Raw genomic sequence first — 25,654 nt, 5'->3', positions numbered from 1 at the left:
AGTAACTGTATAATAACAAAGTCAATGTAGGACTTTCTTTGAGATATTATTAGGTCTGGGAGACACAAATGATGCCCAAGCAGATGCAAAGTGTTATTTTAAAACAAACAAGTGAATCTGTGAGCTACTGCTCACTAATGATACCCCCACCCCGCTAAAAGTATAAGGTAAACAGGAAGTTGTTGAGTGGTGAATCTGAAAACGCATCACACGGTATAGCTGACTCATATAAACCCTGAACCCAAATTTCAGAAATCCTTGTAATGCAGTTCCTGAGAAAGATGCGACGAAAAATATTCATGGGACGGAAGGACTGACTTACGGATGGATGGATGGATGGATGGACGGACAGACAGAGGTAAAACAGTATAACCCCACTTTTTTAAGGCGGGGGTATAACAAAGTTAAGCATGGGAGCACATAGGTCTATGGTTCACTGTAGGGTGAGTTATCTGGAAACGATATGCACTTCTTATGCAAGTAAATACTCCAAAAAATGACAAAGTTCAACTATCTCCCAAAAGAGCAAATATTAATAAAAATCAAAACACTGAATGCTCACCTTCAATATATGTACAAACAGCCAGCAAAGTGAAAACTTCCTAGCATTCAAACTGTAGGAGGAGTTATCTGGAATAACTATATACACATAATGGGACGGACAGAAGGGAGGACGGACTGAAGGACAGGGTAAAACAATATGCCCATCAACTTTCAGTTGCAGAGCATAAAAAAAATATTTACCTGAACTTTCTGTGTACTCTACATTTCACTCGATGTGAACCAAGACCTAAGTCTACATATCTCTCTCCTCCAAACTCTACATAATACTGTAATGTACAAGAATTTTTAATATATATACTTAGAAATTCAATAAATATTTTTATTTATTAAACACCATGGGTGCCAAAAGTGGAGCAGGATCTGCTTACCCTTCAGGAACACCTCAGATCACTTTTGTTGGGGTTCGTGTTGCTCAGTCTTTAGGTTTCTATGCTGTGTTTTGTATACTGATGTTTATCTTTTAATCATTTTTTCGTCATTCTTCCATGACATTGTCAACTAATGAGTTTGAATGTCCCTTTGGTATCTTTCACCTTACTTTTTAGGTGTCTTTTGTTGTTATCTTTTTTTTTTTTAGTTTTACTGTCTTAAATAAAATTGAGAATGGAAATGGGGAATATGTCAAAGAGACAACAACCCGACCAAAGAGTAGACAACAGCCGAAGGCCACAATGGGTCTTCAACGCAGCGATAAAGTCCCGCACCCGGAGGTGGTCCTCAGCTGGCCCCTAAATAAAATTGTGTACTAGTTCAGTGAAAATGGACGTCATACTAAACTCCAAAACATATAAAAGAACTAAAATTAAAAAACATACAAGACTAACAAAGGCCAGAGGCTCCTGACTTGGGACGGGCGCAAAAATTAAGTTATACTAAATATTTTGTCAATTAATTACGGTATGACTATGTACACCTTGATCCAGGATTCAAACTTTCCACTTTTTTGTTCTTCTTTGTGTAAACCTCGTAATGTGAACTCACAGAACTTTTATCAGGATTTTTGGGAAGAAAATAAATATTCACTTGACAACCAATACAGTCCTTATAATTGTTTAGATTTTTATATCAGCTTTAATTTCAATATACAAACCCTTTTTTCTTCTTCTATGAAACAGATTTTACCTGATTCAGAGCATCATAAAGACTTTCATATAGATTCTCCAAGTTCAACAGGATAACAGTACTCCCAGTCTCCATACAAACTTTGATACGGTTTATATTTCTACACACCTAAAACAAATTCTTTCTGTATAATATACACGACGATTCACTTACAAAATTTGCAAGATTAGAATGCAAGTTAAGACTGTGTAAAATTTAAACCCTCATTGTCCATTTCAATATATGAAGCAGATTTAACTGTATCTATGGTATCCTTCATTTCTGTGTCAAGTCAGTTCTTTGCAAACATTACATAACTCCATACATGTTTATTCTATGTTTCTCTGCTCTTTAAAACAACTCTAATGGTTAAGCATAATCATTCTTTAAAGTAGTAAAATGTCTCATATCACTATGGCGAGATTTTTGTTCATAATTGTTAATCATGTCCCTCACAATAGGGCCCATTAAGGATACTGATCAAGATGAGGAAAAGGAGCAAAAATACCCCTACACCTTTGCAGCAAATTCATGATTAAGACATACCTGTGTATATTCTTGATCACTGGGAAAACTGCTTCCAAATATAACAACGGCATTCTCCATGGTAAATATTTTCTGTTGTAGTATTGTCAGGGCTCCATAGTTCTCTGTCAGCAGTAACAGGTATCTGGTTTCACTGGGAAAAAAAAGGGCAAAAATGAAGGCTGACCAATACAATATTCAACAGCTGTTACCAGACACTGATTAACATATAGTAACCTATGATTGTAAAGTCTCTTTGGACAAAGTAAATTTCATATTGACTGACTTTTGATGTGAATGCACCAGACTGCAGTAAATACATCTTCATTGAAAGTCAACAAAGTATACAAAAAACTACTAACAGACTCACAATTCAGTGAATTGTAAGATGAGAGTCAGGGTCACCTTTATTTAGTGGATGCTGATTGATTTTACTACATGAAAAGTCATAAGGCGGTTTAAGGAGGGGCAATACAGCAAGGGAGGGAGCACTGTTTATTGTAAAAAAAATAAAATTTTGGATATACAAATGGATATCTTAATGGTTTTCTGTTGTATCACATTGATGTATATCCCACATCTCCTTTGATCTGATATATAAATATACCTAATAGATGTGTCTTCACCTGTCAGACACGCCTGGATCATTCCTGCTGGTGTACAATCTGGATCATTTTTTCTTTGCTGGAAATATCACATAACAGTTATAACACAGATGGTATCACAGATATTGAAATTAACTTTATTGTTAAACGTCAAATTTTCCAGATCTAATTTGACAGAAAATTATTACAGATTATTTTCAAGGTATTCCTGGAAAGTATATGGTGAATATTTCAATGTATATATATATATGTAGGACTCAGAAGACGCTGAAGTGCGATGGTCCTTTCACTGATGTGCAATGGTTTATAAGACCCATGATCAATGATGGCTAGTTTAAAATCTACTAATGTTAGTATAAATACCAAACATTCAATATTTTCTCCATTTGCAGTAAAAACCATCTTGCTCCCTGTTCTTTTGACAGCAGTTGTAGAAATTTTTTCGCATATTTTATTCTGTTCTGACTAATCAAGCAGAATTTGCATTTCAAACAACTACCATGTTTTTCAGTCATTGCATTTAGTATGGTTTTAAGGAAAATAACCTTTAATGTAGTGTCTATAGTGGTCAATATTAGAATGATTATATGAACTATTGGTTTTTTGTCTTAAGCTACTTACAAAATACACTACAACGTTACAGTTAGGACTGGAAATACAATGACTATTTGTATCTAACATTAAAGTTAGGAGATGTGGTATGATTGCCAATGAGACAACTATCCACCGAAGTTCAAATGAAGTGGATGTAAGTAAGCAATTATCAGGCAACCATACAGCCTTCAACAATGAGAAAAACCCATACCTTATAGTCGGCTATAAAATGCCTCCAACCATGACTGTTTTAAATTAAACAGATTATACTCTCCATGTTTTACTTTAAAAATACTAAAAAGCTACTTCCAACAAACAAATTGACTTCTACATTGACATGTGAACATGAAAAAACATTGAACATTTATTTATGTAATCCATCACACTCCAGCATTACCACCATCGCACTTCGGAGTAGCTATCAGCAAGAAAACTTCATAATCCCACCATAGCACTCCAGTGTGATTAAAACCCACTACAGCGTCAAACCATCCGATCAGCATGACCATCGCAGTTTGGAGTACCATCTCGGTTCAGAGTCTTACATATATATAATATATATATGTAGGACTTGCATCCATGGAGGTTTCCAGATCTATGGCAGATTTTTTAGAATCCAAATCTATGGCAAATTTTCTAGTTTCCTAATCTATTTTAAAGAGTCCCATAGTGATAAAAAATTTTAATAAACCAGCATAGGGCCAAAAATTTTATGATGCAAATCGTTTCAAATTTATTTTTATAGTTTTCTTCATGTCGTTTTCTTGTCTAAAACATGTTTCCTATGTTGTTGGCCAAAAAAAAAAATACTCACATCCATGATGACAAAGTAATATGACGTTATTTAATTGTGGCAATATAGTTTACTTTTTTTGTTTGAAATAATGCAATTTCAAAATCTGCCATAGATTATGATTTGTACAGCATTTGTGGGGTCATATTTGCCATAGATTTGAAATCTGCCATACATCTGGAACTCACCATAGATTTGAGTCCTACATATATATATATATTTATTATCAATTATGGACTTTTGACGAGGTCAATACGTTATATATGGACTTGTTATTTGATATGTGTGACACCACAGATTTTTAATATTGACCGTCAATATACGTATAAATAGAAACATAGCGTCAATATACTTAAAAATAGAATCAAGGCTTCAGATATATAAAATATTATTTGAAACACGTGATCGTAATATTCAATGAAAACAAGAGAATGCTACACCATATGTAATATACATATGCAAGTCTAAATTGAAAACAGCATTCAAAGCTATGATTGTGTTGGATAAAAACCGCAATTTTTATAGGTGTGCATGCAAAACAAATTTCTTGGTAGAGGGGTCTAAATACAGCACAAACAACATTTTCCAAAAGACCAAAAAAAGTGAAAAAGTATATTATTAACAAACGCATTTGACTAGCAGGTCGAACAACGGATGTTCTTAAACCCTGCTGACTGCCATTGGCGATTCCCAAATAAACGGATCACCAGATGTAACAAAATGGATCTTAACTATTAATTTAATACCAAACCGAAAACAATAAACTTGCGGAAAAGATGGTATACCCCAAACAAAAAGGTGCAAAAATTAGTACACCATATCCGAATTTCGACAATTAAGGTAGCTATACACAGTTAGGAAAAAAACTTAAAATTGACACTCATAATTTTTAAACACCCTCTTTCCCTTCCGTTCTAACAAATAAGGCTTAATATTTGTGTTATGCATGTGTATATTTATAGGAAGAAAATCTTCCATAGATTTGATTTCTAATGGTTATAATGGTGAAATATAATCTCTTTTGGGAGTAACCATGGCAACAATCTGCATTTCTTTGATACAAAATATTGCCAAAAAAAAGGGGGTGAACATGTCACAAAAGTCTCCAAAATTTGGTCCAAAGGAAAATTTCAATTAATTACAGTGATACCTTTCCTGAATCCATAGACATATATCTATCAAGAGGTTCAAAAAAAATCATATGCATTTCTGCTCGTTTTTCCATAAAATTGAATTGAATAGATCGAGCGCAAAATCTTTGTTGATAAACACTACAATAATTTATGGACATATGGGCGGTACGGATAGGAAAATACGGACTGTCAAACAGAAAAATGGCCTATAAAACATGCTAAAAACAATCTAAATGTTCATATAAACCCACTAAGAAGGCTACATTATTCTTCAATTATCTAAAAATCAATTTTATTGTACAAAAACTTTCATATTTAAAAAATTCACCATGGCCATAATGCGAAACTAAACTTCTAACTGTGTATTGCTACCTTAAGGAAAAACATTTTTTTTTCCAATTCCATTTTAAATGGATTTCTGTGTTCTGCTAGCTTAAACGAGCAAATTGGCCTGCTAGTTTTGAAAATTGGTTCAGAAATAAATATTTTATGAAGGTTAGCAGTTGACATTGAAATGCAACAAAAAAGTGATTTGGTGAAACATGCCATGTCAAAGTGTAAATTCTCCTTTTTTAGTCAAATTTCTAAAACTATACCTTCTGTGCTTGTCTTTTCTTGTTTAAAAACTTAAATTAACCTAACAGTAGACAAATTTTACAAGTTAAAGCTATTTTAAGGCTTTAGAATGTCAATTTTGTTGTGTATTAGCATACCAAAGACTCGGTTAAAATTTAGCAAATACTGAATTAATTTATAACAGCGGGAACAAATTTAGACTTAATTCATGCTAAATTGTGACTTTATACTTGCTAAAATAATAAATTTGATTTAGTCGCATGAAAAAATATAAAGCGTTCTCTTCTGAGGTTTCTACATAACGCGCATTGTTTCTTTTCCAAGGGGTAGCCAATAAAGTATCAATTTATGACCGAACCAAGTCTTTGTGTCAAAATGTCTATATTGGTTGCTAAGGACAATAAACAACAAAACTAACATATATTGTCATACTAAAAGATGTTTCTCCCTTAGAATTGTATCTATAATCTAAATATCAATAGATTTGTGGTATGATTTGTCTAAAAATAAGCAATTCTGTGCTTTGTCAAATGCCATAAGGTAGCAATACACAGTTAGGAAAAAAACTTAAAATTGACACTCATAATTTTTAAACACCCTCTTTCCCTTCCTTTCTAACAAATAAGGCTTAATATTTGAGTTATGCATGTGTATATTTATAGGAAGAAAATCTTCCATAGATTTGATTTCTAATGGTTATAATGGTGAAATATAATCTCTTTTGGGAGTAACCATGGCAACAATCTGCATTTCTTTGATACAAAATATTGCAAAAAAAGGGGGTGAACATGTCACAAAAGTCTCCAAAATTTGGTCCAAAGGAAAATTTCAATTAATTACAGTGATACCTTTCCTGAATTCATAGACATATATCCATCAAGAGGTCCAAAAAAAATCATATGCATTTCTGCTCGTTTTTCCATAAAATTGAATTGAAAAGATCGAGCGCAAAATCTTTGTTGATAAACACTACAATAATTTATGGACATATGGGCGGTACGGATAGGAAAATACGGACTGTCAAACAGAAAAATGGCCTATAAAACATGCTAAAAACAATCTAAATGTTCATATAAATCCACTAAGAAGGCTGTATTATTCTTCAATTATCTAAAAATCAATTTTATTGTACAAAAACTTTCATATTTTAAAAATTCACCATGGCCATAATGCGAAACTAAACTTCTAACTGTGTATTGCTACCTAATGTCTCTTCAGTGATGTTAGGAATCGAAACGGTATTTGGAAGACCATATAATTTACCTCAATTTAGGATAGACTCTTGAATTTTGAAGAGTCGAAATAGGATGAACGGATCATATAAACCCGAAGGCAAATATAATACAAGCCCAAAGGAAAAAATATAAACAGGTCTAAATTGAAAATCAACGTTCAAACCTATGATTGCGTTGGATAAAAACCGCAATTTTTATACGTGTGCATGGAAAACAAATTTCTTGGTAGAGGGGTATGTATACTTTGTCTGTACTTTAGTCATTATATATATATATATATTCATATAAAATGGAAAATTTTATGTGTTGAAAGTAAAGCATATTTACATGTGTAGTATGATTTTACTATACCATGAGTAACAATTATTTTCTGCAATATTGCGAATCCAGAAGAACCCTTCTCAGAATGAAAATTCCCATTGTTCTTCAATTAAATTCTCTGGAATTGGATCAGTTTTGTGCAAATTAGAAAATTACATCTTTTTAGTCTAAATACCTTATCATATTTGTCCACTAGATGTGACAATTTTTTGCTGAAAATGTCAACTGGTTTTACATTCTCTAATCCTCCAAAATTTCTCAGTATGGAATGCTTTATTTGGAACCATGTTGGCTTCCTCTTTGATTCTGACACAAAGCCATATAACATCTTCAGTAAACTAAAAAAAAAGAATTCATTTGTTGTTGTGCTAAGCATATTCCAACTCGTAATTCAAAGTATTGGGAAAATTGGAAGTTCACTTTTTACCAACGATATTCCTAGAAATGTATAGGAGGTGAGATAATGATCATTGAACATATTAAAAACTTCAATGTATCAGAAAACAGGGAGAATGTGCCTGACAGATCACACCTTACAATTCAACACAGTCAAGCTACTTACCAGATATGAAGTCATTCTGTTCAGTAGTGCCTGAGAAAAGTGTGACAAAACATTTGTTGGATGGACATACAAGGTGGTGCAATATAGCTCCCACTCCTAGAGTTGGGATATAAAAAATAAACATTTGTTTGATGGACATACAAGGTGATGGAATACAGCCCTCACTCCTAGAGGGGGTATAAAAATAAATATTTGTTGGATGGACATACAAGGTGGTGCAATATAGCTCCCACTCCTAGAGTTGGGATATAAAAAATAAACATTTGTTTGATGGACATACAAGGTGATGGAATACAGCCTTCACTCCTAGAGGGGGTATACAAAATAAATATTTGTTGGATGGACATACAAGGTGATGGAATACAGCCCGCGCTCCTAGAGTTGGGATATAAAAAATAAATATTTGTTGGATGGACATACAAGGTGATGAAATAGAGCCCTCACTCCTAGAGTTGGGATATAAAAAATAAACATTTGTTGGATGGACATACAAGGTGATGGAATACAGCCCTCACTCCTAGAGTTGGGATATAAAAAATAAACATTTGTTGGTTGGACATACAAGGTGATGGAATACAGCCTTCACTCCTAGAGGGGGTATACAAAATAAATATTTGTTGGATGGACATACAAGGTGATGGAATACAGCCCTCGCTCCTAGAGTTGGGATATAAAAAATAAATATTTGTTGGATGGACATACAAGGTGATGAAATAGAGCCCTCACTCCTAGAGTTGGGATATAAAAAATAAACATTTGTTGGATGGACATACAAGGTGATGGAATACAGCCCTCACTCCTAGAGTTGGGATATAAAAAATAAATATTTGTTGGATGGACATACAAGGTGATGAAATAGAGCCCTCACTCCTAGAGTTGGGATATAAAAAATAAACATTTGTTGGATGGACATACAAGGTGATGGAATACAGCCCTCACTCCTAGAGTTGGGATATAAAAAATAAATATTTGTTGGATGGACATACAAGGTGATGAAATAGAGCCCTCACTCCTAGAGGGGGTATAAAAAATAAACATTTGTTGGATGGACATACAAGGTGATGAAATATAGCCCTCACTCCTAGAGGGGGTATAAAAAATAAACATTTGTTGGATGGACATACAAGGTGATGAAATACAGCCCTCACTCCTAGAGGGGGTATAAAAAATAAACATTTGTTGGATGGATATACAAGGTGATGAAATACAGCCCTCACTCCTAGAGGGGGTATAAAAAATAAACATTTGTTGGATGGACATAAAAGGTGATGAAATACAGCCCTCACTCCTAGAGTTAGGATATAAAAAATAAACATTTGTTGGATGGACATACAAGGTGATGAAATACAGCCCTCACTCCTAAAGGGGGTATAAAAAAATAAAAATTTGTTGGATGAACATACAAGGTGATGAAATACAGCCCTCACTCCTAGAGGGGGTATAAAAAATAAACATTTGTTGGATGGACATACAAGGTGATGAAATACAGCCCTCACTCCTAGAGGGGTATAAAAAATAAACATTTGTTGGATGGACATACAAGGTGATGAAATACAGCCCTCACTCCTAGAGGGGGTATAAAAAATAAATATTTGTTGGATGGACATACAAGATGATGAAATACAGCCCTCACTCCTAGAGTTGGGGTATAAAAAAATACATATTTGTTCATTTTCAATTTTTTCCTTTCCACTTCTATGAGCAACACTCTTATCTTATTGTTAAAATGTTGCTCACTTTTTGTTGAAATCTTTATCAATTTTTACAATGGATATCAATTTTGGTACTTAAAAATCCAATGCATAAAAAGCAACAAACTATATATTTGCTTTCTGTTACTTTTATTCATATATATTGAGTATTATGCATCCTTTTAATATCAGTAGCTTAAGATTTTCATTCCTTTTTGTCATAGTGCCAGAGCAGAAATTAATCAGTGGCCAAACCACTGTGTACAGCTTCTATCCAGCAAATCAATATAACAAAATGAATTACAAAAACACAAGGTTAAGACAGTTGGTCATATTTACCTGTAAAAGTCTCGAAGACCAAAGAATTCTCTCATCTCTGTGGAAGCCTCTTTAAACAATGCCAAATAAGAATCAGCCATTGGGGGTATCATTGGGTCTATGTATTTCAATACTTTCTGTTTCTTTGTAGTACAAATCCCTCTAATAATAAATTTCATTTTTCATTAAACATAAAGTTTATTCTAAGATGGGATAACAAGAAAACTTCAAATTTTCACCTAGGAAAAACCTTGTTTCTTTGGTACAGCTACATTTAAATACCACAATGGAGATTCCAAAAAAAGAGCTTCAATACAGCATTACACAAAAGAAATCTGATTGATATCTAAATGTTGCTCTGTCTAATAATAACATTAACGGAACCAATTTTTCTGCACCAGATGCACATTTCGACAATAAATGTCTCTTCAGTGATGCTCAAGGTCTAAATATTTGAAAATCCAAAGCTTACTAAAAAGATGAAGAGCTGTAATCCAGCTGATGAAATAATGTAATCTAACTCTTACATAAACTCAAGAGCTCCATTTAAATTTTTATTTGGAATAATTAGTATTCCCAATCAAGTTTACCATAAAATCCTTATAATTGATGACCTTGACCTTTGATACACATAAAGAAGTTATATTCAGAAATTTGTTTTACACAATACAAATACTTTACACATCTTAAGCTACAAAAAAGAAGCCACTTGAGACAATGATTAACCAGACATTTGATTGATTGATTTGGTGTTTAACACCACTGTCAGCACTGTTGTCTGTCATTTGTTATTGGTGGAGGAACCCTTTTGTAGGAACACTGACAATCCTAGTTAATTAAATTGGAGTCAAACACACCTCATGTGGGACTCAAACTCATGACCTCAGTGTTGACAGGCTAGTGATACAGTAGTTGAACTCCTAAGACCACATGGCCACCGATGCTCCCCTAGCAATTTGAAAGGTTTCTTTAGGCACATAGATGAAATGCTAAATGTTAAGATAATAGGCATGATTAGAATACAGTTTTCTGCTTCATAATTTTTCTTAAGCCCCAGAGCTTCAATGTTATAAATACATGTAGTTTGCTTCTACTTTCACTTTAGATTTTCTATAACAAGAATTGTGTTGTAAAGTTACATTATTTCATCAGCCGGCAATTGTTGCTACTATTTTGTTAATGATTCTTTATAGTACTTTTAAGTTATGTTCAAATAGAAGTTATTGTTATTTTCAATCTGCAACACTTGAACTATTAACCTAATACAACAATCACTAGTGCTTTGAGGTAGCCAATTTTGTTTTTTTTAACTTCAAAATTTTACCGGAACATCGTTTTTTTCAATAATGACAACCAAATAGAGATTAGGTTATACTTTACTAATAAATTACATAAAAGTGTTTACATACTTTGCACTTTCAATGAGTTCTGTGATATCAGGAACTTCTCTCTGTACTAGGATACCACGATTCATTTTAGCTGGATCCAGGGCCCAGTTTGATATACCAATGAAGGCAACCTGCAAGTATTAAAAGAAATATATCATATGCCTAGAAAGTAGATAGCAATTATTTTTTGGCATTTGCTTCAATATGTTGCCTGCTAAAATACTAAATGAGCTTGCATCCACTTCATTTCAACTTTGGTGGATAGTTGTCTCATTGGCAATCATACCACATCTCCTTATTTTTATATTGTACAATAATTTGTCAATTATGTATATCATTAAAGGTTTGGAATATTTTATTCGAAAGTATTGAACTTTGTTTTTTGGGAGGGATTGAAACTATTGATGAATTAAGTACACAGTTTGGTTTTTGTCAATTGATCTGTATTTAGGAATCAGTAAACACAATTTACCTTTTTATAGTCTGCTGGTTCTTCATCGTCAGGGCAACCATCTTCAAGGAGTGGATGTAAGGTCTATAAAAACATATTTATAAATTGAATTGTACTTTGATAGAGATAATGATAAAATTGGTTTTACTTTTTCGTGAGCTGGTAACACTGGCTCAGTATGAACTAAGAAAACGTAGATTCAATTCTGCTAAATATACATGTATAGATAAATTTCCCCTGAAAAGCTAATTATACAAACGATACTGTTACTTCTTGAGTTTTGCCAGCTATTGTAAATTCAGTTGAATGAAATTAAAAATAAAAGCTCATTATTGAAGGCCGTACAGTGACCTATAAATGCTACGCTATTTCCTGCCAAGTTTTCTAACATATATTTCAATGTGCCCCATAGTTGTCTAAATGTTTGTGTTGTTTTTTGCACACCTCAGTGTGATTGTCGAGCTAAACTATGACAGTACATGTTTGATATCTTTGCCAGATTTATAATTTTATTGATATTACTCCATGGCTTTGTTCTTCAATTCACAGTTGTGGCTTGATTGTCAGTTTGCAAGAATTCCACTCAAACTGGTGCTAGGTGTCGTCTTCAACTTGCACTGAAGTGAGAGTTTTTTTTGCTCTGTGTTGAAGGCCTCACTAGGACTTTTTGATGAAGAACAGCAATAACAGCTCTGTTCCTTTGCTTTTTGTGTTTTTAGCTGTGCATATACTGATTTTGTGTCATGGATGGATACCCCATATCCTTTGTTTTCAAAGATATCCATGTCTTTTGGTCTGAGGTGGATGGTTGTCTTATTGACAATCATACCAGATCTCCTTATTCTATAATATGGAACAACTTCAAATAGATTTGAATTTACAAAATTTTGAAACAGAATTATAGTATAATTCTTACTGATGAAAAAAACAAATAGTAATGAGCCATTCAGAGATTTGGAAAGCAGGATTATTTTTCAGCCATATATACTCTCCTGCTATGCTTAATTGTTATCCCATACTGCCTTACCTTCATTTCTAAGAATTCAGATTTACTTGAACTACCTGGTATAACATTAATGAAATTCACTCTCCAATAAATATTAACAAGAACTATAATTACCTTCAGTGGCATTCTTGGTGAATCTTCAGCCAGACCAATTTCATCCAATACAACTATAGACACGAATCTATCAAGTGGTTTATCTTTCTGGAAGTTAGCACATTGTCTGAATGTACCCACAATACCTTCTGGTACTGACAAATGACTACATTGGAAAGATACCATTTGTACCTGTAAAAGAAGTTACGTAGATGACCTTATGTACATAGACTGAAATGAAATTACTGACTAAGTTTACTTAAAGAAATGGTAGCTCACAGAAAAATGTAATATCTATCTTTCAGCAATAAAGATCCACGTAATTTGTTATTTGTTAACACTTTGGATGGATGGATGGCAGCTGTTTAACATTCAGTGGCAAATTAAATGCATATTCAGGACATTAAGATGATATGAAATATTAACCCTCCTTTGTACTAAACCTACACACTGAGCTGAATGTGCTAGTTTACAAGGTTCACAAGGTATCATTTGGCAGAAAGACATGTCACCCTACCCCGACATTATTGTGACTCTGAGCCGACTAGTCTTTGCTCTTACTCCTTCATGTTGAATGCTTAGTGTAGAGCAGCAAATACCAATTTTGAAGACTCTGGTTTGCCCTGGCCGGGTTTGAACCAACAACCTCCCACTCTCACACAACCTCCCACACTCAGGGAATTCACTCTAGAGAGGATAAACATCATAGTTCAGTGGAAAATTTGGAATAGATTCTAAATCCAAATTTTCAATAGGAAAAAGTATCATTTTCAACTCGATAATTTTATTCTGAACAGGAACTTTATAATTACAAAGTTATCTAAGGCCACACCAAATTAATTTCTAGTTCTTTGGACACTTTCTGTAAAACAGAGTAGCTAGCGAGCGAAATTCTTTTTTTTGTTTTTTTTTTTTCAAAGTTTGATTTTTGGCAGGCGAAAGCATTTTTTACTAGCGAGTGATATTATTTTTGAAATATTAAAAAAATAAAATCTATGAAAAGCATTTTATGCAAGCGAGCGATCAGAAATTTACAGTTTTGGTGCTTCATGTTTATATATATCATATCCTAGTTCTTATATTACCCTACTTTGCCTCTTAATTTGTTCTCAGGCACCCTGTTGAATCTTTTCACAACATTTCCAGTACAAAAATTGTTAACTAGAGCAAAACCTACAACTTCGTGTAGTCTGCTCAAATAAAGATCCAGCTGAACATGAAATAGTACAACAGCATTGAACAGGTAGACATCCATGTTTGATGTCAGTTATAATTGATGCATTATAAAAATTGTGGTATGATTGCCAATGAAACAACTATCCACCAAAGTTCAAATGAAATGGATATATTTAATTATAGGCGACCGTACAGCCTTCAACAATGAGAAAACCCATACCGCATAGTCAGTAAAAGCCCTGACATGAAAAATATGAAACAATTCAATTGAGAAAACTTAAACAGCCTAATTCATAAAACAATTTACAAAAAACAAATTTGACAGACATGAACCAACGACAACCAGTGAACTACAGGCTCCTGATTTGGGACAGGCACATATAGAATGGTCCGTTGTTTCAATTAAATGTATGCAAAGCATATATGCATGTATAAAGCTTTTATATACAACTATACATATTTGCGTATACAACAAGATGAAAATTTATAAAGGACTGTCCTTCAAAAACCACACCAATTTATACATTACTACTATCACACCAGATGCTATATTCTAATTAAACAAAAGGAACATTTCAATACATTCCACTTAGTCATTGCTTTGCTGAAGAATTTAATATGACTGATTGATTGTTGGTTGCTTAACATCCAGTGGCAATATTTTATGCATGTTCAGGATGAGAACAAATTAACAATAAATACAATGAGTAGGTCCTGTAATAGAGGCCGTATGATACGACAGTTGGTGAAATTTGGACAGCCACGGGAAAATGAGGGTACAGTGGACAGGGACAGAAATTCAGCCTTGCAACAGGCCACCTAGGGACCCCTCAAAGAGTTGTTGCAAGGGTTCTTAACATGCAAAGAGCGTAGAACTCTCCCTACACAAGGCATCAGATTTAACGTCCCCATTCTGACCGGACATGGCTGCAAACTTGTACATCTGGCACAGCTAAACGAACGACCCACTCCGGCGAGGGTTTTACTGCATGTTGGAGGAAAACCTATGGTGACCATATTTCTATTCCCCAGTCACCCTTGGGGGGAAAGATGAATTTAAAAGCAATCAAATCTGTATGTACATGTGTATATTGGGATATTGCTCTGTGTTGAAGGCCATACCGTAAACTTTACTGGTTGAAAACCTCAACAAATTAGGTCTCTGACTCTGGTTGAAGTTTGTCTCATTGATAATCATACAAATTCTTATTTTTAGAAGATTTTGTAAAATTGTAAAGTTGGTTTTATGTGTTATATTCAATTACCACAAACACTTTCTTGTCAAATTCTATGTTTTATAACTTTGTTATGATACTAACAAATATAAAATAAAAGTTTCAAGGGAAAAAAAACTTTTATTCTAAAAGATAAAAAAAAGTAAAAAATATAATAGTATCATTGCAGTGTCTTTTCAATGCATGTACCGTCATCTTCAGGATTCTCTTTTATTTTGATGCATGTTATATTGTCATCATTTAAATCTTTAAATTTGGAGGCGTTGGTGATTTGTCCGTTGTGGTCTTGCACAGAGCCCTTCAAACATATCGGTAAAAGAACTGTCCAAATCACATTCCACTGCACATACATCATAAAGGATAAACAGATTCCCCTAAGACCTATTTAAGTTCTCTAAAGACATATATGATAAATCACCTGTTTGTAATTCTTGAAGAGTTCATTCTGAGCAGCATTTCCCTGCATGGCATCAGCGACTATGGTCTTAGCTAGAGATTTAGAACTTCCAGGTTTACCCACCAAGAACATAGGGATTCTCAGCTCTATACACACTATCATCATAAATACATTCTCCTTTAAAGCCTGATTTCTGGCTATGTTTGGTGCTAAGATAACACTATCCAAGAATACAGACTGACATCTGTAATAATATATAGAGGAATGCTTGATCAAATACTTATATCTTTCCTTTTTAAAGCTTTTATACAAAATCAATGATTTTTTTCAGCTTAAATCTTAATTTTTATAATTCTTATATATATACTGTGAAAGTACTTTTATTTCTTGGGTATCAATTTTCGTGGTTTGAGCGAAAGTTACATGTTCGTGGGTTCTTAAATTCGTGGATTTTATTTTTCTGAAGAAAAAAAATATAGTGAAGAGTTTTGAAGCCATCACAAAACAAAGATTTTTGAGAATAGTCATATGTTGTCTTATAATAATTTGTTGGACTTTGCAAAATGAGGTGTTCATTTTCACTTACTTGATCATCTTTCATATCTGACAAAATTCATAATTTTTTATTAAATAATTGCTTTCGCAAAAAAACTGATTCATCTACGCTTATAATTTGTCTCGATTGAAGGAAATTGCTAAGTAAAATTGTTGCACATGTTTAACCCTAAGTTATGACACTGATTAACCCGAGACCTAATGAACAACAGATTAACTATCATCAAAGGTGTAAATTGGGCAATAAACATGTCACGTAAAAAAAAAAAAGGTTACATAAAAAAAAAGCTACAACATGTACTTTGAATTGTGAAATTCATTCTTATGAAATAAAAAAAACAAGCCCAATATGAATTGTTTTTTTGTATGAGAACTATGAGGAGATAAAATGAACATTCCATCATCGCACATCATCACCGGAAGTCTGACTTTCATCGATTAAAACCATTTTTTTTCATGAAAATTAAAAGGTCAAAAGTGATTCAGTTTAGGTTTTTAAAAGATTACATGGGTAAAATCCTGTCTGAAGTTGTATATATATAGTTCATAATGTATTTGCTGGTATTCGATGTATTCTCTACATTAAATTTCCGTATCCATGTAGTCAAAATTAAATGGGGATCTTTCCATGTCTTGATTTAGATAACAGTTGTTATATTTCGTTGGACACTTAAATTTGTGGACAAAGCCTTCCACAAAAACCACGAAAATTGGTACCCCACGAATGAAAGTACTTTCACAGTATATATTACTTTCCTTAATATCTTTATTTGTTAACATTTGTTGAAATAGAGTATCATTTGAGATTCTTTTCTACAGCCATTTCACTGACTCAAACAATAATTTCTCATAACTATTTTTTTTGGTTATTTTATTCTATCTTGGTCCTTTGTGCTCTACTTTTTAATCTAAAGACTATACAAATCTATATCAGTATGTATAAGTCTGTTTATTGTAAATGCTTACTTTGAAATTTCCTCTTCAATCTGATCAGCACCTCCTGGTAACACCAAGGGATGTGTGAAATACTTGGCAACTGTATCCCTGTATTCTTTTCTGTTCTTCAGACAGGCATGATAACAGACTCCAAGGGCAAGAACCAGTGATCTGGTCACATCATCTATGTGCTATAAAAGTTTTATAATGATTGTGAAAAACACCATTTCTCAGTAGACTATAATCTTATCTGAAATAGCTGTATTTTTTCACTACTTACATAAAAGGGCTGCAACATTTTTTCTATCCCTGACAATGTATGGTTATTAACTTTAAACTGCAACACTCAGAATTTTGGACTAGAATTTGTGAATGAAGTAAAAATTCCTGCATAATGTTATACAATTCTATGGAAGCATACTGTTCATGTCACAAATAAGACTTTATATGGTTACTGACACATATGCTTCTACACTCAATACATGAATGCACAAATAGCATGGTTGTTGTATAAAAGATATCTACCTGATGAGGTATTTCACATTTACCAAATAGAGCGTAATTTCTCATTTACCTCTGTGGTTTTTCAATTACCTGATTGGGCATTTCCCATTTACCTAATGAGGTGTTTCCTATTTACCTGATTGGGAGTTTCACATTTAACTGATGGAGTGTTTCACATTTATCTGATGGGGTGTTTCACATTTACCTGATGAGCTGTTTCACATTTACCTGATGAGCTGTTTCACGTTTACCTCATGGGGTGTTTCTTATTTACCTGATGCGAGGTTTCTACTTCCATTAATTCATCCTCTGAATCTTCCTCTGAATCTTCTGCATCGCATATATCTCGAAGTCTCTCAAACAATAACTGGTCTTCCCTACTCTGTTTGTAGAACCAACTCATCATCTGTAAAACTCTCTCTACATCCCTCAAGCTAACAAAACTACACTCATCCTGAAATACAAGTGATTTTATTTCAATCAACTTTTCTTTATTCGAAATATCATTTCCAGTTGTGGTTACACTTATACTAGAGGCTCTAAAGAGCGTGTGTTGTTCACCTAGGGGTATGTGCATTTTAATTAATAAACACTCTCCAATATAGTAGACTTAAGAATAAAATTCATGACAAACATATTTTTTTTGTTGATCTTGGATCGCTGATCATTGTTTCTGTTACATTTTCACTCTATCTTTTTTAGTTTTTGCAGAAAACACAAAAAAAGGTTAATTTAACCATTTAAGGGCAATCTCTCCTATAAAGAGTCTACTAACGATTTGAGCAAAATTTCACTTCATGCTGATCATTTTTTTTATTTAAAGTTTCTGTCTATCTTTTTTTGTAGTTTTCAAGATATTAGATAAAAATGCCAACAATTGGTAAACGAACTCCAATAAGGAGTCAACTGACATTTCAGCCATTGGATGTATTTGTTGATCATGTCTTCCCGATCATTTTTGCTATTTAAATTGTCTATCTATCAATCATAGTTTTCAAGATAATAGGTAAAAACATAAAAAAAATCTGTAAAAATTGTCAATAAAAAGCAATCATACTCCAGTTAGGAGTAGACTGTCAATTTAGACTAAATACTGAATAAACTAAGAATAATCAAGACATCAAGGGAGCATTTATTTCATAAACTAAATTTTACCTTTTGAGCTCTCATAAAATCTTGAGATACAGTAAGAATCTTGCTCAAAGTTGTCTCTATTCCAGACGGTAGTTCCCCTTTTTTTATCTGAAAATCCATATCAATATTAATAATGAATAAATCATCTGTATGAAATCATGTTTAAAAACATTAAAAATATAATTACTTAATTGGAATGGCACATATTTCATCTAAGGATTTTTAAACAATATTTTAAAAGATTTTTTGCCTGTTTGTTTCTACAAATCATAAAAAGTACTGAACAAGTTCTTCATATATTATCAATTGTGAATTTCTAATTTTCAGAAAGCTTTTGTTTATACTTTGAATAAGTACATTTCTACATTCACTTGTATGCAACATAAAAGAAATTTCAAGATCACACTGATTTAACTCAAAAACAGAAACTATTATAACATTTTGTACATACATATCTGAGAACCATCTGTCTGATATACATCTCCTCTACATCTGTATTTAATTGTCCAAAGTCCCAGACTAGGGGCAACATACTTTGTGGGAGTGGTTGGACACGGTATACTAAGTGTCTCATTGGTATTCTTCCTGTAAAATATATAACATGGAAATCATATTTCTGTATATAACATGGAAATCATATTTCTGTATATAACATGGAAATCACATTTCTGTATATAACATGGAAATCATATCTCTGTATATAACATGGAAATCACGTTTCTGTATATAACATGGAAATCACATTTCTGTATATAACATGGAAATCACATTTCTGTATATAACATGGAAATCATATCTCTGTATATAACATGGAAATCACGTTTCTGTATATAACATGGAAATCATATTTCTGTATATAACATGGAAATCACATTTCTGTATATAACATGGAAATCATATCTCTGTATATAACATGGAAATCACGTTTCTGTATATAACATGGAAATCATATCTCTGTATATAACATGGAAATCACGTTTCTGTATATAACATGGAAATCACATTTCTGTATCTGTTTGACCGAAATTTTGAAGAAGGAAGCAGTCAGCAACCATTTTACTGTTTAATTCAATGATATGGAAATAAGAACTGGAAAAGCAAACAGAAGTTCTTAAAATGCTTAATCATCTGATTCATAAAACTGTTTATTTTTTCCAATAACTAAATAATGAAAGAACCTGAACCAGAAAGTCGCCGCATTTTTCCAAATTGTGTTTGTGCAGAGAAGAGGTTGAAGTATAACTAGCCAGTCAACAGATACAGGGAATTTCAACTGAACTTTTCTCAATCTTGACCCCAAAAACAGAACCATACTGAATATGAAAAGTAAAGAAGTGTTTACATACCAAGTTTGTCTGTAGTTTTGTCAGAACTAACATAATAGCCAAGCCCTGCCTGTTCTAATCTCTTTATCAACTTCTCTGAATGTCTAAAATTGTAAATTTGAATAAATCTATTGTTATACACCTCAAAAGTTTATATCATTTATAATTTTGTAAATAAATTGCAAACTTTTCTCTTGACTGTTTATTATATATTTTTTCATAAAAATACTCAATTCAAAAGCATCTTTGGTAAACCTTATTATTTTAAACTGGAAATGAATTTGACTTTGAGAAAAAGAACAGTCATAAAAGTGATGTTCCTTGTAACTTTCATATTTAAGTACATGTTAGGAATTTATTCACCTGCCATGATACATATGTCCTTTTCCACATTCATTTACTATAGCACAATGGTGAAAAATGAAAGATTTTTTTTTTCTTATCTCAAAAGAGTATTAATTAACATGAAATAACATAAAATATCCAAGCACTGTAAGCGCTGTGGACAGTTAATTGACAACCAAGCCAAAGTGGAAGAGTTGGTTAAATCATTGATCACAGCTTACAAAAATTTCAAGTATCAACATTTGTTTTGAATTGTACTGTTTTTTGTTCCACTATCCTACACAATTTTCATAACCACCATACAATTTGTTTTCAGAAGTCGATTACCAGATTTAAAATTACTTTAAAATATGTATCCTTTTATAAAGACTCAAAGTGTGAGAAGATGTTTGCATGTCTCCATTGAATAATTGAATAAAGCAAATGCTTCTGTCGTGGGAATTTATGAAAAGGTGGTTTAGTGAGTTTTATATGAAGCTTCAATCTTACGATACATTTTATCCACAAAATATATAGAGGCTAATGTGGATATAAATGTTTCGGCGATGATATATTTCATACAATTGTTCTTTAACATCTTTATTGAAAGCATAGAACATAAAAAACAATGTAAGGCTTTTCGATGAGCACTATTTCATATGTGATACATCATTTATTTTGGGTTGTTCAACGATCATTTTAGGTAATTTTCAACATATTTTTTGTTTCCCAGAATTAAAAGCATGAAAAAAATGTCCAATTAGTTATAATTAACCTACCAGCACTCTAGATAAGGACAATGGAACCTATTGCAGTATTCCTGAGGAAAAAATAAAATCTGATGTGTTAGCAAAGGGCAGCTTAACTGACCGAAAATCAAACTTGGGTACACCAAACCCTTGATAAACCAATTTTTTGCAAATTCAAATTCAAAGTGAAAGTAAATTTACGGACAGAAACTGAAGCTACAGGGTCAAAATTGAATATGAGGAGACAGAACTATAACATGTTGCAAGCAAATTATCTGACGTCACAAGTCAATATCTTCCTGTTAACCTTTTCAAACCAACACCTTTTCAAACCAACCCTTTTCATAGTCTAATAGCTGGCTGGTTAATACAGATTTTACTGTACTATTAAGTCATAATCATAAAAAAAATTACATATATAAATTACATACTTTCTATATGGATTACAAGCAGCCACTATTTTCAATCTCTTGTGTAGATTAATTGGTTTTCCACCAAGAGATTTGTCACACATGATTTCCTTGATAACACCAATGGCTTCAGTTGTATTAGCTTCATCAAAGAACAACACAGTGTCCATATTTTTATAATTTGCAGAGTTTTTGCTGGCAATTTCCTCAGCTTTCTTCACTTTTCTAACTATATCAGATGTCTTTGTTCCACCATGAACCTGTGTAAAAAAGAAAATAGAAGGCTGTCTGAATGTAATACACACATAAAATGTTTGCATTTTCCTAAATTTTAATCACTTCCAGTTTTAAAATTCCCTGAAAAAAATGTGAAATCTGTAAATACCTTCATAAAATTTTTTTTATACACATATACACAAGTTGATTCCTACAATAACCACATAAACTCTATGAATTCTATATTTTGCTTCCAACAGCACTCAGTAAGGAGCAGTTTTCAACCTGCTTCTCTTCTCAAAATGACGCCTGCTTTAATAGCTATAAACACTGCTACTTCAAATTTTATTGTAAGCCCTGTCTACAGATTTTAATTTTAACCTACATAATAACATTCTATGCATTTATTTGAGCAATTTACTAAATTGAGAACATAAAGATGATTAGTTTTCTCTATCTGGTCAATAGACTCTTACCTTCATAAGAATCATATTTTCCACTTTAACCCCTTGAGGTTGCTGTAGTGAGCACATAAACTTGATAAGACGTGTTTTACCACATCCTGTCTCTCCCATGATGATTACTGGTATGTCACATCTGAAACAATATTATATATTGTTTAATAACAGGAATGTGATAACTTTCATGAGGGCTGAAAATTAAAATAAAATGCTCTGCTAGGCGCAGCCGGATACGACCGCAGAGGTCAAACCCTGAACAGTTGGGGCAAGTATGGACACTACATTCAAGCTTGATACAGCTCCGAATTTGGATTGTCATTAAATATTTGACACATCATAGGTTTCTGTCACAGAACGAATGTGTTCAAAGAACTGAAAAATTTGAAATTGGATTTTACCTATTATGGTCCAATATCTAAAACCTAAACACACGGTTAGATTCAGCATATCAATGTACACCAAGAATTTAATTCATTTACTTATTAATGGACCATAATATCTTAGTACACCAAGAATTTGATTTACTTATTTGTTAATGGACAATATTATAATTAGCTAAGTTTTTAAGGTGGCTGGGGTGTCATCCTCCATCTTGGATTTTGAAGTAGCAGATATCAATTGGTCTAGATCTTTAATGAAATGTGCAAATTTTGAGAGTAGTATGTAATTCATGTGTAAGAATTTTCATGTCGATATAGAAAATTGTGTATTTTATCATATTTATGGCTGTTTTTTCTAAAAACACATTATTTTTGTTTGATTCATTTTTTTTCAACTTTGCCACATAAGGTGAGATAACTCGGATAGTAGGGGAGATAACTCAGATAAAGTAATTTTTATAATAGAAAGTGTTGTGAATTTACCTATTTTAATATGTAGCAAAAAAACAAGTTAGGTGACCCCATTTTTTCTTTTTCTTATCGGAAAGCATGTTATAAGAGCTATCTTCTCACATTTTATCTTCAAATTCTGTGGTGTAGTTTATTTTTTATCACACAAAATTGGATTTTCCATGCATTATCTATACAAAATCTGACAATTTTGCACAACCTGTAGCGTGAAAAAAAGTCCGGTGACCCATACTTTTTATGATATTTTGGAAAAAAGCACGATGAAAACTACATTTTGACAAATTATCAAAAAATTCTATGGATTTTAATTAAGACCCCCCATCAAACTTAAAGGGGTTTGCACCATAAAAAAAATATATATATAACATTCTGAAAATTAATTTATGCAGAATAACAAACAAACCTACCAAGAAGTTCTTCAAAAAATTTACAAAAAAAATTGAAAAAAAAAACAATTTCGAAAATATCATTCATCATTAATACAGTGTCTTTAAAAAATCTTTTCAAAATATCTAATATTGAAGAGTAAATTTCAAACTATATTCATACATAATTTCTAAAATTAAATATGAGTGATTATTCTAAAACCAGTTGTTGTTGCATGATAAGGGTTAAGTTCTTCTCATATATTTTATGATGGTATGATACTAAACCCCTAACGGGAGGGATTGTGCTTGATTTTCATGATGAAGACATAATCTTTCAATCAGTTTAAGTGAGGTCTGGAGCTGGCATGTCAGTAACTGCTAGTTGTCCTTTGTTAATTTATGTATCATTGTCATTTTGCTTAGTTTCTTCTGTTACCTATTCTGACATCGGACACTGACTTCTTTTAAACTGAGTTTTACTGTGCATATTGCTGTGTGTTTATTTATTCTACATTGGCTAGAGGTATAGGGGGAGGGTTGAGATCTCACAAAACATGTTTAACCCCACTGCATTTTTTCGCCTGTCCCAAGTCAAGAGCCTCTGGCCTTTGTTAGTCTTGTATGTTTTTTTAATTTTAGTTCATTTATATGTTTCAGAAAAGAGGGACAGTCAAACTCATAGATCGAAAAAACAAACTGACAACGCCATGGCCAAAAATAAAAAGACAAACAGATAAATAATAGTACAGATGACACAACATAGAAAACTAAAGACTAAGCAACACGAACCCCACCTAAAACTGGGGGTGATCTCAGGTGCTCCGGAAGGGTAAGCAGATCCTGTTCCACATGTTGCACCCGTTGTGTTGCTTATGTTATTACAAATCCGGTAAATAGTCTAACTCGGTAGGTCACATTCGTGAAAAGGGAAGGGTATTGTAGTTACGACATAAGTAACATATCCGATATCATCTGTGAAACGGTTATTCCATAACGATCAACCAACTCGATATGGCGTCCGTAAAATTTACAAAGGGATGATTTCAACTTCACCATTTGGAACTCTTGGTTTAACAGCTTCCTTGTGAGCAGCAATCATCTATCAAGGAAATCATGATAGGAAATACAAGCCCGGGAATATCGTATCAATTGGGAGATATATACTCCGTATGCAGGTGCTGCTGGAATGTTGCTACATAGAAATGGAAACTTCACAATTGGGAAGCTGAAATCATCTCTTTTGTTGTAAAGTTTTGTTTTCAACCGACCCTCATTGTCAATTTCTAGATGTAAGTCAAGATATGAGGCAGACTTAACTGTATCTGTAGTATCCTTTATCTCTAGTTCGATGGGATAGATTTGTTCAACATAGTCACCAAATTTTGTATTATTTAGTGAGAGAACATCATCTATATAGCGGAACGTAAAGTTAAAGGATATTGCTAACTTCTTATCTTTCTTCCTAAGAAGTTCCTGTATGAAGTCAGCCTCATAATAATTAAGAAACAAGTCGGCAAGAAGAGGGGCACAATTGGTTCCCATTGGAATTCCGACAGTCTGTTGAAAAACACGTCCTCCAAATGTAACAAATATGTTGTCAATCAAGAAACAAGCATCTTGATAATGTAAGTTTCAGAGAATTTTTTGTTTGAATCAGAGTGATTCTTTATAAAGTAGAATTTATCCCTCCCCAAGACAAGATACTTGTATCTACGTTCGCCATTCTTTTTAATGAAACAAATAATACCAACTCTTTCAATATGTCTTTTAGTTTGGAATGGGGAATACTTGTGTAAAGTGTAAAAAAGTCAAATGTTTTAATACTATTGCAAGATGAGAGAGTCTTAGATTGTATGTACTCTAAAAGATCTTTGGAATTTTTTAGTATCCACATCTGATTCACGCCACCTCTAGAACAGGCAGTTTCAGAATAACTATGGAGCCCGGCTTTGATTGCTGATAAAATAGATGTTAATAATTTAGAAAGAGGTTTCATGTAGCACTTGGAAGACCCAGAAATATACCGTTGTTTGTAAGGACACTTATGAAGTTTAGGT

At 32.8% G+C, this 25,654-nt stretch overlaps 1 protein-coding gene across 4 annotated transcripts in view; it reads right to left on the bottom strand.

Moving 5' to 3' along the window:
• Positions 1–25,654, bottom strand: part of LOC127702509 (E3 ubiquitin-protein ligase rnf213-alpha-like) — a 333,395-nt gene that overhangs the window by 67,252 nt on the left and 240,489 nt on the right. For all 4 annotated transcript variants that reach the window (XM_052206722.1, XM_052206719.1, XM_052206721.1 and 1 more), the window contains 17 exons: positions 22,394–22,514; positions 21,723–21,961; positions 20,240–20,322; positions 19,345–19,478; positions 18,915–19,001; positions 18,034–18,213; positions 17,286–17,446; positions 15,786–16,008; positions 12,978–13,148; positions 11,879–11,941; positions 11,428–11,537; positions 10,040–10,180; positions 7,623–7,785; positions 2,798–2,874; positions 2,212–2,344; positions 1,687–1,794; positions 745–830 (listed from right to left, as the gene is read on the bottom strand). In XM_052206722.1, the coding sequence (XP_052062682.1) occupies positions 745–830; positions 1,687–1,794; positions 2,212–2,344; positions 2,798–2,874; positions 7,623–7,785; positions 10,040–10,180; positions 11,428–11,537; positions 11,879–11,941; positions 12,978–13,148; positions 15,786–16,008; positions 17,286–17,446; positions 18,034–18,213; positions 18,915–19,001; positions 19,345–19,478; positions 20,240–20,322; positions 21,723–21,961; positions 22,394–22,514 (2,280 nt within the window). The remainder of the gene's footprint in view (positions 1–744; positions 831–1,686; positions 1,795–2,211; positions 2,345–2,797; positions 2,875–7,622; positions 7,786–10,039; positions 10,181–11,427; positions 11,538–11,878; positions 11,942–12,977; positions 13,149–15,785; positions 16,009–17,285; positions 17,447–18,033; positions 18,214–18,914; positions 19,002–19,344; positions 19,479–20,239; positions 20,323–21,722; positions 21,962–22,393; positions 22,515–25,654) is intronic.

This window comes from Mytilus californianus, unplaced genomic scaffold (genome assembly GCF_021869535.1).
Source record: "Mytilus californianus isolate M0D057914Y unplaced genomic scaffold, xbMytCali1.0.p SCAF_5, whole genome shotgun sequence".
NCBI classification, from domain to species: Eukaryota; Metazoa; Mollusca; class Bivalvia; order Mytilida; family Mytilidae; genus Mytilus; species Mytilus californianus.
This window is presented reverse-complemented; position numbering and strand designations above follow the sequence as displayed.